The following is an 18621-nucleotide window of genomic DNA, read 5'->3' as shown; positions in this document are numbered from 1 at the left end:
CCTGTTCTCTGTGTATGATGCCACTTCTGTTTATCATAGTTTGCTCTAGTGATTGTGAGCGAAGGATAAAATGTAATCCTGGACAGGGTATGCCAGTAGCTAACATTCTGAGTGTGAAATGAGGCTTCCTTTCCTGGACACAGTGTAGCCACTGGGGTACTGCCTGGCTTATTGGCCCCAAGTTTCCAAAGTCACTGTACTAGGGGCAAATGCCATTCTGGGGTACCCTTGGCTTTGAAGAATGAATGAGGGAAGGAGCCAACCCAACCAGAGGCTTCAAAGTCCATTCCCCAAAAGTTATCCTTTATAGTTGTTCTAGGACACTATGCCATCTCCACCCCTGCCTCCTACTCCCCTACTCCATCTATCACTTCTGAGCCTGAATTATTACTCTGCCAATTTGATCCCATCTCCCTTCTTTCAGAGACTCCTCAAAATTCCAAGTCTGCTGGTAATTTGGGCTCTGATAATCTTTAATAATCTTGAGCAGGCTGAACGTGGTGGCTCAAATCTATAATTCCAGCATTGTAGGAGGCCGAGGCAGGATTCCTTGAGGCCAGAAATTCAAGATGAGCCTGGGCAAAATAGCAAGACCCTATCTCTACAAAAAATTGATAATTAGCTGAGCATCGTGATGTGCACGTATAGTCCTACTCGGGGGCTGAGGTGGGAGGATTACTTGAGGCCAAGAGTTTGAGGTGGCAGTGAGCTATGAAGGCATCATTGCACTCCAGCCTGGAGTGAGATCCTGTCTCTTAAAAAAAGAGGAGAGCTTTCGAAAAAAAAAAAAAAACAAAAAAATAGTGCCTTGGTCACCTGATAAATTCAGATTCATGGTTTAAGACTCAAATACAGCATTTCTCTCTATGAATTTGTCTTTGACTCACACTTCCTTCATCATGTTTCTCTGAACTTACATAGGTCCTTGCATAAATCTTTATTGTTATTTACAAATGTATGTCCCTGTACCCCATTAAACTGTGAATAAATTAACAAATGAAAGAAATGCTCTCCATAGGTCTATTAGTAATACTAGCATATCCACCAGATTATTTTCTTCAGACAGTGTTGTTGAGACGTAACTTCTACTTTGTGTGCTTTTAAAAATATGAACTAAAACTTGGAATTTATTATCACAAACCAAGAATGAAAAATATTTAACTATCCCTATCTATTAAGAAAATTGATTAGGATGAACAATCCTAGGAAAAAGTTGGAATGAAGGTAACTTACGCTACAACAGAAAACAAACTTTTTTTTTTCTTTTGAGATGGAGTCTTGCTTTGTTGCCCAGGCTGCAGTACAGTGGTGTCATCTCTGCTCACTGCAACCTCTGCCTCCCGGGTTCAAGCAATTCTCCTGCCTCAGTCTCCTGAGTAGCTGGGATTACAAGCGCGCAGCACCACACCTGGCTAATTTTTGTATTTTTAGTAGAGATGGGGTTTCACCATGTTGGTCAGGCTGGTCTTGAACTCCTGACCTCGTGATCTGCCTGCCTCGGCGTCCCAAAGTGCTGGGATTACAAGTATGAGCCACCGTGCCCCGCCAAACATTTTTAATGCTTTAGAAAAATTCATCTCTAGGCAAGTTTATGCTAACCATAAACATAAAATAATATAAAATAAATATATATACAATTCTATGTATTCACTGAGAGAAGAGTAGTGTAAGTGGAAACACTGTGTGCTTTGTAGTCAGACAGATGTAACCTGGAATCTCAGGTTTGCTACTCATTAGCTTTGTAAAACTGGATAAGCAACTTGAGCACCCTGATCCTGAGGGAGACGCCTTCTAAAGTGGCTCACTGTCATTTCTGCCTCCTGGTATTCATGCCCTTGTGTAATACCTTCCCCTTGAATATGGGCTGGACCTAGTGACTTGCTTTTAATGAATAGAATATAACAAAAGTGGTGGGATGTCACCTCCAAAACTAGGTTACAAAAAATTATGACTTTGGTCTTACTGGTGCTTTCTCACTTGCTCACTTCGATGAAGCCTGCTGGAATGTTGTGAGCTGCCCTGTAGAGGTCCACGTGTCAAGGAACTTCCAACAGCCTGCAAAAAACTGAATCCTGCCAACAGGAGTAAGCTTGGAAGTGGATCCTTCCCTAGTGGAGTCTTTTCATTTATTTATTTATTTTTATTTTTTGAGACAGAGTCTCGCTCTGTCACCCAGGCTGGAGTGCAGTGGCGCGATCATGGCTCACTGCAAGCTCCACCTCCCGGGTTCACGCCATTCTCCTGCCTCAGCCTCCCAAGTAGCTGGGACTACAGGCCCCCGCCACCATGCCCGGCTAATACCTTGTATTTTTAGTAGAGACGGGGCTTTACCGTGTTGGCCAGGATGATCTCGATCTCCTGACCTCGTGATCCGCCCGCCTCGGCCTCCCAAAGTGCTGGGATTACAGGCATAAGCCACCGTGCCCGGCTCTAGTGGAGTCTTGAAATGACTGCAGCTCTTGCTAACACCTGCATTGCAGCCAGTGACAGACTCTGAAGCTAAGCTCCACCTGATTCCTGACATTTAGAAACTGAGGTAATAAATGTTGACGTTTTAAGCCACTACGTTTTGGAGCAATTTATTAAGCAATAGGTAACTAACACATAGCCTTAGTTTCTTCATCTCTAAAATGGGGTTGATAGCTTACCTCACAGAGTTGTTATCATGATTAAATGAAATACATATATAAAGCATCTGGCATCCAATATGTGATCAAAACAAAAAACAAAAAACAAAAAAAGGTAAATATTATTAAGTCTACCAAAAATTTCTACCAGGCAATATTGTGTTATAACATTGTTAGTCTTAAAATAATGATTTTAAATAATGCTGTAACATTTTATATAGGGATTTTACATGTATTACATTATTTGATTCTCAGAGCAGGGCCGTAAAACACAGAATAACATATTATTCCTCTTAAAAGAGATGAAGAAACTGAGGGTCAGAGAATTCAAGTGACTTGAACAAGGGTCCACACGAGAAAGTGTCAGAGCTCAGAGTCAAACCTAGTCCTTTTCCCACCACTAACATATCGATACTAAATATCTATTAACGAACTATTAGGCAACAGGCATTATTCTAGGCCCTGAGAATACAGAGGTGGATAAGTAAGTCAAGGTTCCTGCCCTCACAGATCTTACATCCCCTGTTCTACTCTATAAAATTGGAAATAACAATTTAAACTTTTCATTAAACATTTCTTTAGTCTGAATTAGCATGTTTTAAAATATTTTATGACTTGGAAATGCTACATTAACTTTGTCCAGATTCCTAAGTCCATTTCACTGGCAGTGATGTAATACAAGGCAGAGGCATGGTTGTATGTTTCAGTGTTTGACTGGCTAACTACCAAGTAAATGCTCCATACATACACCAAACAATTGTTCATTGATGTTCACAATAGAGTTTGTGTCTTGAACTTCAAGCCTTAACAAAGGTTTGATAAGCACTATTTATCTCTCATGTTCTTGCATAAAGTTTAGTTGGTGAAATTCTGCCTTTTTTCCTAGAGTACAAAATTAAGCAGAAATAGAATAGGTAGAGTTCAGGGGTGCTGCACTATTTAGGAATTGCTGGAATTACTTGATGCATACAGGAAAAATGTGAGAACTTCATAACTGGCAGTCAGTCTATTGTGAAAATATTATTGTAGTGGGACTCCAAACAGACTAGAGTTCTATATTATATTTGACTGGATACTGAGGCCTGAGAGCAGCTCATTTTCTAAAATAAGTACACAGTATGACTGTCAGAAATGGTTTTTTTTTTTTTTTTTTTTTTGCCCCCAAAGTCTTTTTCTGAAAAGGAATGTTGGCTAGTTCTTCAACATAAATGAGATTAAAAAAGAAAATGAAAAGGGATGTCGGCTTAGTTCCTGATGACAGCTGAGTAGTCAAATTATGGTGCTTTGATATACCATAAATATTTTAAAAAGCTGGGATGGGTATTTGCAAAGTGAAATTTCTGTTAAGGTACATGTATTCTACAGTCATCTTCACTCCTGCCTTTCAAAACAGGCAGTTGGTGGAGGGGAAAAAAAGGTGCATAAATGTTACTGAATGAACCTGGGAAAATCCGTCAAGAATTCCAAAAACTTGAGACTTTGACAATATACCATTTTTTACTTCTTAGAATATAAGAAGTGATGTCTAACCTTTACATTTGTACATCTAAGAATAGCAAAAACAACACTTTGCATTTTAAAGGCCTCCTGTAAAAGTCCCAAAGTGCTTCTGGAAGGTTAGGTGATTCTTCCATAGCTATAAAATGGCTGTATAATCTACTCCAGAATTAATTGCCTAACAACTAGGAAGTGCTCTGGAAATGGACATCCAGAGTGATCCTTATTGTTTTAGTAGCATTGAGAAAAGCCTTGAAATAAAATCTTATTCTGTTATTCCAAGCTTACTCAGTGCTATATTATTCAGATCAGGGTTCCTTACACACTTTGGGCAGGATGACAGGGGCTACATGAAGTCGAAATCATATGATCCAAAGTGATTCAAGTTGGAGGGAATTTAAAAATTAAAAAAATAATTCCAACAGTGAAATTCCTAAGGGTGAGTCTTTGCTCTTCCACCCATTAAGAATTCTGGGTTCCTCTTCCCCAAAGAACAGAAGAGTGGGGAAAGATTTGTGACAGCCAAAAGGACACGGTGGTAGCAAGCCAACTTGAAGAGTTACTAGAGGTGGCTTAGCAAATATTCATGCCTTCACTCAACTAAAACGAAAACAAAACAAGTCAAATTCGGGCATTTTTTATAGATCACAGACTTTTGTTTGATCAATGCACTACACTTCTTTACAACAAAAGGTAATGACAATGAAATTTTGCATGTTCCCAAATTTGGGTAGTTGTCCAATTTAACAGTCTCAAGGAGCCTAACATGGTGCTATGTGGGATGAAAAGAGGTTCAAAGTATGATCCCTGTCTTAAAATTAAGATACAGAATCTTCCAATTAATATGTGTATTTTCTAAAGTGGGGTCCTTAAACTGCTGGATCTCCTCAGAAGTGTTTTGAGGGTCCCAATATCATCAAAGTTTTGAGCTTCTCAAAAGAAAGGGTATATGATACTAACAGGTCTAAAATACTCATTACAATAGCTCTTCCCTCAATTCCCTCATACATTTGTAAATACTCCCTAGAGGAAATAACCTAACCCCCACCCATTCCCCGTGTTTGAGAACCACAGTGGCTTCCCAACACAGTTGAAATAAAATCCAAACTCTTTATACTGGCCTATAAGACCCTGAGTGCCCTGCATCCTTCCTACCTACTGACAATTTCTATGATGCATTCCTCAGACATACCTCACTCTTTTCTGCATCAGGGTATTTGTACTTGCTTTCTTTCCCTCTGGAATATTCTTTCCCCAATCTTCATTTGATTGGCTCCTTCTTATTACTGAGGTCTCAGCTCAAATCTCATTTCCTTGGAAAGACCTTCTTAGATCACTCGCAGTTAAGACCCTGCTTCATTTACTCTTTTGAAAAAATTTCCTTGTAGCACTTACTACAGTCTCTCTCTCCCACTAGAATGTAAATTCTTTGAGAGCAAACACATCTTTTTTGTTTCTTGGCGTTGCTATAGATAGATTTAGTTTAAGTTTGATATTTCTTTCAGCATGCCTGAAATTGTAGCAAGTTAGAGACAAATGTAGGCACTCAGATTACCACATGAGGCCTCTGCCCTCTTCGTTGTATTGTGGCTTTAACCACTAGCTGGGCAGCTAGAGTGGCATTATTCTTGCTCTCAGATACACAGGACACTTATCTCTTCCTTAAGAGTGAGGAAATATATTTTTTTAAAGTCCCCATACTATTGCCCTTGCTTTTCTCTGGTTTGTATTGAATCACATACTATTCCTGGACCAATTCTGTGGTCAGAGTAATACTATACCTCCAGCAGGCTTTTATCCAGGTTTCTCAACAATTTTTCTAAGGGCAATTGCATTGCACTCACCAGTGTCTTTCAAACAGTGGTCCATAACCTGAGAATGAATTAGGAAATTAAGTCTTGGGTTATAACCATTACTGAAAAAATTAACTAGACTATAAAATTTGAAACTGCATAAAATATATGACGAGTTAGTACTGTTTTATGAAACTTTGGTGTATACACACAAACACACCTGGATCACAAGAATAAAATCTACTTGTGGACTGGCGTCAAAAAAAGTTTGAAAGCTACCATCTTAGACAAAACAAGTTGACTCCTAAAACTGGAGTAGGGTCAGCTTCTGATTATGTAGGGAAAGAATGGATACCTGAAGTAAAATCAGAGTATGATTTAGAAGAGGAAAATACATGCTGGGGAGATAGCCCACAATTTCCACTACAGCCTGCTTGACACTTTAGTTACTGGATTCCAATACAGTCATAACCAAACATTTTCATTTCCCCTCCAATGTCTTCTAAATTTCAAAGTATTTATCCATTCCAAAAAAGTACTTCATTCCTTCCATCCAACAAGTATCCATGATGGAGAAACTCACATTTTATCATTTGGTTGGTGGAAAGTGTACATCTTATCACCCTAATCTTTACTTATGTTTAAATTTTGATCTTATGTGACAGGAACTTTAGAACTCAGTCCATTTATTTATTTATTTATTTATTTATTTATTTATTTATTTGAGACAGGGTCTCATTCAGTCACCCAGGCTGGAGTGCAGTGATGCAATCACAGCTCATTGCATTCTCTATCTCTTGGGCTCAAGTGACTCTCCTGCCTCACCTCCTGAGTTGCTAGAATCACAGGCATGCATCACCACTCCTCACTAATTTTTTTATTTTTGTTGAGACAAGGTCTAGCCATGTTGCCCAGGCTGGTCTTGAACTCCTGGGCTCAAGCAATCTTCCCATCTCAGCCTCCTGAATAGCTAGGACTACAGGTGCAAGCCACCATGCTCAGTTAATTACCATTTTTTTTTTTTTTTTTTTAGAGATCGGGTCTTGCTATGTTGCCCAGGCTGATCTTGAATTATTTCTGGCCTCAAAGAATCCTCCTTTGGCCTCTCAAAATGTTGGGATTACAGATGTGAACAACCATGCCAAGCTGAAAGCTCATTCTAGTTCAAAACCTTTCACTTAAGAAACTAAGGCCTAGAGAGAAGAGTGAACTTACTTAAAACAGTTAATTAGTAGCAGAACACGTCTCTTGACACCCACTTAAGAATTCTTTCCATTGTACTAATTAACAGTATACTTATGCCAACTTTTAAAAACAAAGGTAAACAAACATGTAAGTTCCAGAGGCAACTAGGTTTACATAGCTGACAAATTCTTTCAAGAACTGTAGGTGACTTATATTTGGGGCAGCAAAGCTGCATTTTTTTTTTTTTTTTTTTTTTTTGAGACGGAGTATCGCTTTGTCGCCCAGGCTGGAGTGCAGTGGCGCGATCTCGGCTCACTGCAAGCTCCGCCTCCCGGGTTCACGCCATTCTCCTGCCTCAGCCTCCCGAGTAGCTGGGACTACAGGCGCCCACAACCGTGCCCGGCTAATTTTTTGTATTTTTAGTAGAGACGGGGTTTCACCGTGGTCTCGATCTCCTGACCTTGTGATCCGCCCGCCTCGGCCTCCCAAAGTGCTGGGATTACAGGCGTGAGCCACCGCGCCCGGCTTTTTTTTTTTTTTTTTGAGACGGAGTCTGGCTCTGTCACCCAGGCTGGAGTGCAGTGGCGCGATCTCGGCTCACTGCAAGCTCCGCCTCCCGGGTTCCCGCCATTCTCCTGCCTCAGCCTCCCGAGTAGCTGGGACTACAGGCGCCCGCCACATCGCCCGGCAATTTTTTTTTTTGTATTTTTTAGTAGAGACGGGGGTTTCACCGTGTTAGCCAGGATGGTCTCGATCTCCTGACCTCGTGATCCGCCCGTCTCGGCCTCCCAAAGTGCTGGGATTACAGGCTTGAGCCACCGCGCCCGGCCCAAAGCTGCATTTTTAAGGCAACAGGTGAATTTATTAAAGAAATGCTGCTGGCTGGTAGCTCATGCCTGTAATCCCAACACTTGGAAAGTCTGAGGCAGGAGAATGGCTTGAGGCTAGGAGTTCCAGGCCAGTCTAGGTGACATACCAAGACCTAGTCTCTGAAAAAATAATTAAAAAAAAGCTGGGCATGGTGGTGCATACCTGCAGTCCTAGCTGCTCAGAAGGCTGAGGTGGGAGGATACCTTGAGCCCAGGAGTGAGTGAGGTTACAGTGAACTATGATTTTGCCACTGCACTGTAGCTGGGATGTAAAAAAACAAATATTGCTTTTGAAGTGTCTGAAAACCAAAGACTTGTTACTGCCTTATCTATTTAAGAGAGGTTAAGGCAACCGGCATGCATCATCACACACAGCTAACTTTTGTATTTTTTTGTAGAGATGGCACTTTGCCATGTGGCCCAGGCTGGTCTCGAACCTGTGAGCTCAAGTGATCTGCCCATGTTGGCTTCCTAAAATGCTGAGATTACAGGCGTGAGCCACTGCACTGGGCCAAAGTTAATTTTCATAATGTTACATATAGTAGGAATTGTATTTTACCTTAATACTTCACTTTTTAAGCTAGGAAACTCAATTCACTGTTTACTTTTTGTATTATTAGAAATTTACTAAGATTTATGAATGACCCATCATAGCTACAAAGAGCTTATGGTGTATTTTTGTATGTGTGGTGATAGGGCAAGACTAACTTATGAAATAATTATAATTAAGAAATCAAGGCAATTTCAATTATTGTAAATATAGGGATCAAAAGTGGGAAAGTCCTTTTGGGTTGGACACATCAGGGGAATTTTACTGTTTTATGCATCAGTTGGAAGAGTAGCTATCATGTGAGGGTGCCATGAGAATATAATTTAGTCCTCAAATAGCTCTTCCATTTATTAAATGGAATGATACTCATTTCTTCCTCTAAGAGTTGTTCTCTCTTTTGTGTAAAAGGGTTTGTTAGAGGTTTCCCTCCAGCTCCAGAGAATGTTTCGCTATTAGTCTCAGGGACATTACTGTGGTAGAAGGGTAACCAAAGGGCTTTGGAAGTATGGAAGGAAATGAGGCTGGCAGTGCTTGTTACTTGGTTTCCTTTGGTTTTATTTAGAGAATAAGCAGCCAATTCTGAAGGGCAGGTAGGGTTTAAATAAAAAGGAAAAGAATCCTCTTTTTGGGATGCATTCACGGTAACTACATTTAGGTTAGGGTAATCTAGAACTAGCTGCTATCTGGAACTCAACTTGTCTGTTGTCCACCAGACCCACCTTCAGGTGCTAAAAGTCCATTCTCACTAGCCATGCATGTATCCATAATTTAGTCCTGATACAGGCAAGTTACAGATGAGGTGAACAGTTGGCATCAAGAACCAAGATGGGTAGGGTCAGCATTAAAAAGGTCTAGTAGCAGACAGCAGGGTCCCAAATAATGGACATGGACTTAAATGCAGGAATCTAGACTCTCCAAGGAGATTAGGGAAAAGAACTGGAAAACAAGAATGGTTTATATTTTAAGAGGCTGACATCTTGGACAAATAATCTAATCAATGGCTCAAAGTCAGCAATCACAGGAGTCTAGTTACCAGGCTCGAGGTACATGCTGGACAGATATTAAGGCACTGTACATCCTTCTCAAACTAGGGTGTAATTTTGGGACTAATAAATAAAAAGCATTGCATATACAAGAAATTATGATACATCTTCTAAGGAATTAGTAGTTGACAGCAATTTACTCTATATTTTACATGAAAATAAGCAGTCAGGCCGGGCGCGGTGGCTCAAGCCTGTAATCCCAGCACTTTGGGAGGCCTAGACGGGCAGATCACGAGGTCAGGAGATCGAGACCATCCTGGCTAACACGGTGAAACCCCGTCTCTACTAAAAAATACAAAAAACTAGCTGGGCGAGGTGGCAGGCGCCTGTAGTCCCAGCTACTCAGGAGGCTGAGGCAGGAGAATGGCATAAACCCGGGAGGTGGAGCTTGCAGTGAGCTGAGATCTGGCCACTGCACCCCAGCCTGGGCAACAGAGCGAGACTCCGTCTCAAAAAAAAAAAAAAAAAAAAAAAAAAAAGAAAATAAGCAGTCATATTTTAAATTAGACAGTCAATTTTGGGTGAATTTAGAAGTACACGCAAAACTTCAAAGAAATGTCCAGATTCTAGTAGGGAGTTTCAGGCTGTACTTCCAAGTCACTGTTTGAGTCTTAGAAAAGTTCAGAAGGCAGTGATGGGAAAAAGCACTCTCTTTGGGAGAGATTTATTTTAAACTAAATTCTGCTAATTACTTATGACCTAGGGCAAGTCCAAAAATGACTGAATCCCATGAGATTGTTGTAAAGATTATAGATAAATACAAAGCAACCATCAAAGTGCCTGACAGGCTGGGAGCAGTGGCTCACGCCTGTAATCCCAGCACTTTAGGAGACCTAGGTGGGCAGATCACCTGAGGTCAGGAGTTCAAGATCAGCCTGGCCAACATGGTGAAACCCTGTCATTAATAAAAATACAAAAATTAGGCCAGGTGTGGTGGCTTATGCCTGCAATTTTAGCACTTTGGGAGGCCGAGGTGGGTGGATCACCTGAGGTCAAGATTCGGGACCAGCCTGGCCAACATGGAGAAATCATGTTGGAGAAACCGTCTCTACTAAAAATACAAAAATTAGCCGGGTGTGGTGGCATGCGCCTGTTAATTCCAGCTTCTCGGGAAGTTGAGGCAGGAGAATCTCTTGAACCTGGTGGAGGGGCGGGGCGGGGTGGATGGAGATGGAGGTTGCAGTGAGCCAAGATCACACTACTTCACTCCAGCATGGGGGAAAGAGTGAAACTCTGTATCAAAACAAACAAACAAACAAAAATTAGCTGGGGTGGGGGTAGGGGTGGGACATGCTTGTAATCCCAGCTACTAGGGAGGCTGAGGCACGAGAATTGGTTGAACCCGGGAGGCAGAGGTTGCAGTGAGCCAAGATCGTGCCACTATACTCCAGCCTGGGTGACAGAGCAAGACTCTGTCTCGAAAAAATAAATAAAATAAAATAAAATAAAGTTCCTCACAGATAAATAAGTGCTTAATAAGGCAACAAGGGGGAAAAACCTGGGCTAGAAGTGTGTAATCTTGTTGCCTTGGATCAGGAAATGTCCCATGGTCTGGTAAACTGCTGAGTCTCCAGAGAATAAAAATTCAGATTACAAGTGTGAAGTGTAGATTCAAGTTTAACCGGAACATGGTTGGATGTGGCACAGAACTAATATATGCTGTACACCTATCCTGATCATCTACTGTTAAGAGCTTTACATTTATACACTCACATTTAATCTTCATAACAACCCTTCAAAGGAGGCATAATTGTAATTTTATAGATGAAACAACTGAGATTCAAGAAGTTCAGATTATTGTACATTACAAAGTAAAGTAGGTACTTGAACCTAGTCATTTTACCACATTCTGCCTTAATGGTGGAGGGTGGTACCTCTACTCCCTAAAACAGAAGTTTCAACAAATGAGATTAAATAATGGTTATCTACAGTAGTTCTTGACTACAGGAGTAACATAAATATTTAACACTGAGTTGGTGAACTGTACTGCATGACGTGACATAGCAAAAGTAGCCCAGAGACAGGAAATTCAGTCAGGAATTTACAGTATTATAAAAACAAACTGACTTCTGGTCTAAGCATCTCTGACTACAGTAAAGTCTCATTAATTTATACTATATGTGGAATTTACAATAATCTATATAGGAACTGAGAAAAAAAACAAAGTATCTGAAAATGCTCTTCATACTTCATCCCCTCTCCCTCAATAGTTCAGCCTGAATCATAAAACTGTGACATTCCTCGATGACTTCTGCATAATGACCACATTGAACTCTAGTTAATAGAATAAGTGAGCCAAAAAACCCAAAGGGTAGCAGTGCATACACCTGCTACCATAGCAATCAATGAATGTAGGAAATCCCCTCTTCCATTTTTTGTTGGTTCACTTTCACCAACATTTTTTTCCTTTACTGAGCATCTAATTTAGTAAAGCCTTTTTCCAGATAATGAAGATACAGATTTGGATGAGACTCCATAATGAAGATACAGATTTGGATAAGACTCGATAAGAGCTCGGTCTGAAAACATTGGGAACCATGAGACCATCAAGGAGTTCACAGTAGAGACAGACACAAACATTAAATACAAGTGTGAAAAAGGATCAAAATAGGAAGATACAGAGAATGAAAGTACCTACAAGTCAAAGTGTTGAAGCAATTAGGAGCCTATCAGAAAGTAAGACGGGGACAGAATCGTTTTTTGAGACCTGAAACCATAAAACAGTGTGATATATTTAGGGAATGGCAAGAAGTTCCATGGGATTGGAGAGCTGCAGGGTAGACAGGGAAAGATTGGTAGGGATTAGATCCTGAAGAGAGATGTTAAGGGACTGGGACTTCATCTTGTGGATCACTATTTCCCAGTTATTATCATGGAACCCTTTACAATTACAATGTAAAGAAATACCAATAACACAATATGTTTAAAATTTTTGATTCTTTAGCTTTCTTAAAATCTAAATAGTATAAAAAATTGAATTATTTTATTTAAAACCCCCAAATACCAGAGATGAAGTAAATCATCTTTTATTTTCATCTTACATTTGGTTATCATGAGACATGCAAACTCCTCCAATTTTAATGAGAACAGTGTTTTTGTGTCTTTTTATCACATATCCGCTTAATATTAGGTGTAATGTTGCTAAGTCGGATTCGCATATGAGGTGCAGCATCAAGTCTTTTCCTATATTTTGTTTTTGTTGCAGCGTAATACGAAAACCCCGTTTCACACAGGTGCATTGTAGCAAAAGGAAGAAGTACACGCACTGCACGCCTTGCAATGCTGGGGTATTCCTGAATTAGGCTACTCCAAAAATCATTTAGTGAAAGTTCACTGAAATTCTGTTTCACTTGAGAATCAGATGTTAAATCAATCAGGCTCTCATAGTCCCGTGCTACTAATGAAACTGGTTTAACAGTAACTGTAAATGGATTTCTAACCCAAGCATTATTATCATTTGTTACAGGAAAGTATTTTAACAGAGTAGAGCGCAAACCCCTTAGGTGCTGCACAATGGCACTGCAAATATCTTTATCAACTGTAGAATTAATTTCAGTCAAAAAATCACTGAGTGTGGGAAAACAATCAAAGTTTTCTTCTTCTACAGATGAGGCCCAAAATTCCAATTTTCTTAACAATGACGACATTTTATCAAATACTGTAAAAACAGTCACATTTTTTCCTTGCATTGACAAATTAACTTCATTTAATTTAGTAAAAATATCTGCAAGATACGCAAGTCTTAGCAGCCAAGACGAATTTGTTAAACAATCAGATAGTCGAAAAGCAGAATCCATGAAAACCAAAAGTTCACGACGAAGTTCAAAAAGTCTCACAAGAACTTTACCTCGAGAAAGCCACCTCACCTCTGTATTTAGAAGAAGTGCTGTGTGCTGAGCACCCATTTCCTCACATAAAATTTTTAATAGTCTGGATTGATGTGGTCGAGCTTTAATATAATTGATGATTTGTACTGCCTGGTCTAGCACATTTTTTAGAGATGTAGGCATTATTTTAACTGCTAGTGCATGTCTATATAATAGGCAGTGACTACTGGTGCTTTCGGGAGCCACATATTTTATTAAGGTGACAGCCTCGGCAATTTTCCCATCCATTGCCCTAGAAGCATCACTACAAACATCAACACATTTTTCCCATTCAATTTCATGTTTCTGCATAAAACTGTTGACACAGTTGAATATTTCTTCACCGGTAGCATTACTTTGCAAAGATTCACACAGGAGTAGGTCTTCCTCAATAGACTTATTAAACCTATAACGAACAAACACAAGCAGCACAGCAAGTCCTGAAACATCAGCTGATTCATCTAGTTGCAGTGAAAACCCATCACAAATTTTCAGTCTACAAACAAGCTCTTCTTCAATGTCAGCAGCTAGATCCTTAATTCGACGTGCAACAGTACTGTTTGATAGCTGTACTGCATCTATCTTTTTACTATATTGTTCATCAAACATCCGCATCACTACATCTTTTGCACAAGGTTTGATAAGCAATTCTCCAATAGTATGAGCCTCTCCACTCAATGCTATATGGTAACTTACATTGTATGATGCTTCTGTAGCACTTTCATTATCTGTATTCACAATTTTAGGTGTTGGGGGTTTATTATTTTCAGGTGAATCAAGATGTTGCTTGAAAAAGCTTATGTCTTTGTCTTTATATGCAGCATGTTTAGTTTCCAAATGTCTTCGAAGCTTACTAGGGGCTAAAGAGCTATTCGATAAAATTTTCTTACATAATACACACTGAGCATGAGGTGCATCTCTATTCCCGAAGTAAGTAAATCCAAAAGACAAATAACTTTCATCATATTTTCTTCTTTTTGGTTTTTTACTAAATGTTATTTTGTTGGAATTGGATATAAATTTAATCCTGGAAAGCTCACCTTCTGATTTTTTAGAAACTGAAGGTTGCAGCTGTTTATCTTCACTTTGTAATATCCCAACCTTCTGATCATTTGATTCAGACACAATCTGATAACAGAAAGATTCCACTTCTTGTTTAAGACTTCCTTGTTTCAGCAACAGATCCATGGGCAATGAGTTTGTGGTACAAAACATGGTTAATTTAGAACAGACATTGAGTATCGCAAATGTGATGAAACTTTAAGACAGGATACAAAGAAGACGAGCAATCATCAAAGAGATGATATACAGCAACACATCCGTTAATTTCTAAATGCTGCCTATCCATCAATGCGCAGATGGAACATCATACGTTCATGTATCAGGTGATCTCTCATGCGACTTCCTGGTGCTCTCAGGTATGGTACACCTTTTCTTAAAGGTAGATTATCACATAAAAATAAAAGCTATAGAAATGAGTTTAGTAATCTCATATTTAAACATATTAAAATCAACTATAAAGAAAAACTACTATTAGCTTCAATCTTTTTCTCAAAACATTTATTAACTTAGAGAATATTTATATTCTATAAAACATAATTTGGGAATCATTGAGCCAAGAAATTATTAAGAGTTGTTATACATACTTTTAAGAAAGGGACCTTGAAGAATACGTCCCATGGCAGGGGTTGGCAGGCTTTTTTTGTAAAGGGCCATATAGTCTCTGTTGCAACTACTCAACTGTGTAGTTGTAACATGACAGCAGCCATAGACAATACATGAAAGAACGGGCACGGGTGTGTTCCAATAAAACTTTACGTACAAAACCAGACAGCATGGGCCACAATTTATCAGCCCTGTCTCATGGTATGTAGTATTGTGAAATCTCTTTTAGCTTTCGATGCCTACTGCCATTAGATGTATTAGTTGTTGATACTATTATGTATCTGAAGTCCCTTCAGGGTTAGCAACAATTCTGAAGAAGTGAATTAAATACACAGACAGTTCCAAGTTTTACGAGATACATAAACATAATTCTACTGTATCCTAAATGCTATGTTAACAATGAAGAATAAATTGTATATCAAAAGTTAGGTACTGTTTCTCTGGACTTAAATTATATAAATGTTTATATTATCCAAATTAAGACTCAATGAAAGTAACGTATATTTTTACAAATTACTCTGCATTCTATTTATACAACAGTTGAAGACTTAACTGGGATCTAAAAAAAATAAACTCTCATTTAAGAGGTTTATTTTTCATATAATAAAACAAATCAAAATTAAAAGAATAATGCAATCTAAGGATTGCTAAAGAATACTGTTCACTCTATAAATTAAGGCATACAAATTATGTCTATCCAAGTATAGCTACTTTTGATTTAAACTTTATAACCTGGCTATAGAGTAAATTTTGTATTCTCATGTTAGATCCTGAGTCAAAATGGTTCTCCTATTAAGGGGTAGAAGGTAAGATACCTGAAATAAGGTGTTCTCCTTTCTGTAATCCCTCTCTCCACCTTGGCAGCTTGAAATGCACTCTTCAAAAGAATAAAATTAAGGAATGGGGTGGGAAGGGGAGTAACCAAAAGCCTATAACGAGAAAAATTACAATTAGACACAGTAACAAGAACTAACTATAAACCCGTAAGAAGGGTTTATTCTTTCTGGATCTAAGCAGTGTGAATGATTCTTTACTGCAATGCAGATCTTGGACTGAGAGAAGATGCTTAGCATAGTAAAAATTCTAACATTTTCATCCTGTTCAATATGCTGGCAATTTGGCTGCTTTGAGATGTTCCCCCCACCTACTGACTTCATAGAAACACGTTAACAACAACAACAACAACACACTTTCAAGAACTTAAAACTAAATCTAATTTTTAAAAGTACAGCCTCATCAATGTCTCTAAAACTAGGCCTTGAATCTAAAATGGAATTATACATAGAACTATTACATGAAACAATCCTTTCACTACAATCATTTTTAGCCCCCCAATAACCAATCTCCTCAGGTAAACAATGTTTAATGAGAGATGATTTTTTACTGTATGCCAATTACTGCTAAATCCCTCATATAGACTATCTCATCGATGAAGAGACAAGGACTATTAATAACCCCATTTTAGAGGTAGATACACCCAGGTTAACATATTTCGCTACACCTCTTGTAAGTGAAAAACCAAGTTCAGAGCCCAAGAAGTATGACTGCATAGCCCATGTGTCTAGCCATTACTTGTGTGTTCCTGAATACTTTTAATTCCCCAACTACTAAAAAATCTGGTTACTAGGAGTTGGGCTATGCAGAGAAACAAATGAACAATGGGTTACAACTGCCAGAAAGTCGAGGGTCTCATACTAGCAACAGCAGAAAGCCCTACTTCTTATTGGGAGCAAAAAAGCAGATTCTCCTTCCACAGGCTCCATTTGGATTTTGCAACGGGGAACTTTGTGGAGCTGCTGGTTCACGTAAAAGATTAGGATCCCTCTCCCTCGATGCCAGAGAAAGACACAGACGAGTAGGAAGCTTTTGTTTTCAGAAAGGAGGTCCTTAGCGCCACCTCTTCAAAGGTGTTTCCCCGAATTGCTCGAGGACAAAGAATCTACTCCTCTGAGAGTAAAGTTTCCTTTCCACTCCCTGAAGAGCGCGGAAAACTTCCGTAATCTCCCTCTGGGCAAACTGACAGGTATCACAATCCTTTCTCCCCTACCCTCGGGCGGTTCCGGCTGGGAACAATACCCTTAGGGCAGGAGGGCAGGATTTGAGGGCAGGATCTGAGTGCAGGCCAGCCAGAAAGGCGGGAAAGGATGCTCCTTCCAACACCTAAATGCTTTGTTAAACGGTCACCTGGATGTGCAGCCAGGGCCAACTATCCCTCAGTTCCTCTCTGTCAAAGGTGCGCGCTGCCCACAGACCGCCACGACTGGGGGGGCTCCCTACCAGTAGCAGCCCACCCTCGCCTCAGGACTCCTCTCGCGTCCCCGGGCGGCCGCCTCCGCTAAAGACCACATGAAAACGTCTCAGCACCCAACACCATCTCTCTATTTCATCTCCATCAGCGATGAAGAGAACGGTCTTCGCCGCGGCTGGGCTGCACAGCAGCGCCGCGGTCCCCAGCTGAGCCCGCGACCGCCATTTTAGGCAGTTCCAGGAAGCGGCCATTTCACAGCGCACCGCTTAGCCGCGGCGGCGGCTCTGCTCCTCACCTTCACCGAGGCCTGAACGGGGTCAACAGCCAGTCGTCGTGGACTGGAGGGGGAGGGGAATGAAAAACAAAACAGAGGAAAGAAGGATTCGGGGACAGGGTGATGCTCTCAGCTCAGGGATACCGCCTAGGCCATCTCCATAGATATCCGATTCGCGGCTGGCGCGATCGCTGGTCTGAAGATAAATTTAGCACTCTAGAGGACCCGAACCCTACAGTCTTTACGAGCGACTCTACCGCCGCCCAATCAGCGCCAGATTTGTACCCCGCCACCAATCCGCGCTGAGCAGCGGGGCGGGACCAAAGGAAAGGACCAAGGTCGGTTGAGGCGCAGCCCAGCCGTAGCCACAGCCGCAGCTGCAGTGGCCGTGCTACCTTGGTGATAGCGGACCTGCTGGGTATGAAGCAATTGTTCCCAAACTTTACTAGCCCCGTCGGCCCGGGCGCTCGTCGAGAATGCAGATTCCTGGGTAATGCCAGATACGGTTGGTGATACCGTAGGGCTGGAGTGCAACCCATGAATCTGCATTTTCATCATTTCTGGCGCTCGGCCCGGATGGGGGTGATTAACGGGGATTCGTGGTGGCCCCAAAGGAGCACGCAGAACCTCGGCTGCTGTGCGTTCGCTACCTCTTTTGTTCCCGGAGGCCTTACCCCGGGCCCAGTTTACACAGCCGCCACCTCCTTTTCTTGGTTTCCCACTGGAATCTGGGAAGAAAACTCGTCCTTAGCTTCCCCGCCCCACACCCGACGACGGAGTGTCCAGGGGCCTGGCCGGCCTGGGCTGTGCGGAGAGCTGAGCCTGACGAGCGGGCGCTGATCTGGCGCAGACCCCGCCAGACCTCTTGGGTGGCCCGGAGTAGTCTGGGGAGCCGCAGTACAGGACTGGATAGGGACAGCGGCGTCCACGGGCAAGCAGAAAGTCCGCTTGATGTCTTTGCATCACAGTGGCGCCCTCCCAGCAGGAACGCCCGGCCGCCTGCA

General features: G+C 41.0%; 1 protein-coding gene across 4 annotated transcripts; it reads right to left on the bottom strand.

The window, feature by feature from the left end:
- Nucleotides 1–12574: 12574 nt before the first annotated feature.
- ZBED5 (zinc finger BED-type containing 5) lies at nt 12575–17815 on the bottom strand. 4 transcript variants are annotated; one of them, XM_074014294.1, is made up of 3 exons: nt 17639–17815; nt 15911–16024; nt 12575–14896 (listed from the first exon to the last, which is right to left on the bottom strand). In XM_074014294.1, the coding sequence occupies exon 3, from the start codon at nt 14643–14645 to the stop codon at nt 12642–12644; it is 2004 nt and encodes a 667-aa protein (XP_073870395.1). In that variant the 5' UTR covers nt 14646–14896; nt 15911–16024; nt 17639–17815; the 3' UTR covers nt 12575–12641. The 4 variants fall into 4 exon arrangements, with proteins under 4 accessions (XP_073870395.1, XP_015290601.1, XP_073870397.1 ...); XM_015435115.3 differs by having other exon boundaries at nt 12575–14864; XM_074014296.1 differs by having other exon boundaries at nt 12575–14859.
- Between the last annotated feature and the right edge of the window lie 806 nt (nt 17816–18621).

Source organism: Macaca fascicularis, chromosome 14 (assembly GCF_037993035.2).
Source record: "Macaca fascicularis isolate 582-1 chromosome 14, T2T-MFA8v1.1".
Taxonomy (NCBI): domain Eukaryota; kingdom Metazoa; phylum Chordata; class Mammalia; order Primates; family Cercopithecidae; genus Macaca; species Macaca fascicularis.
This window is presented reverse-complemented; position numbering and strand designations above follow the sequence as displayed.

Excerpts from the sequence above, each read along its gene's own strand:
- ZBED5 (XM_074014295.1), bottom strand. The coding sequence starts at position 14,645 with ATGTTTTGTACCACAAACTCATTGCCCATGGATCTGTTGCTGAAACAA.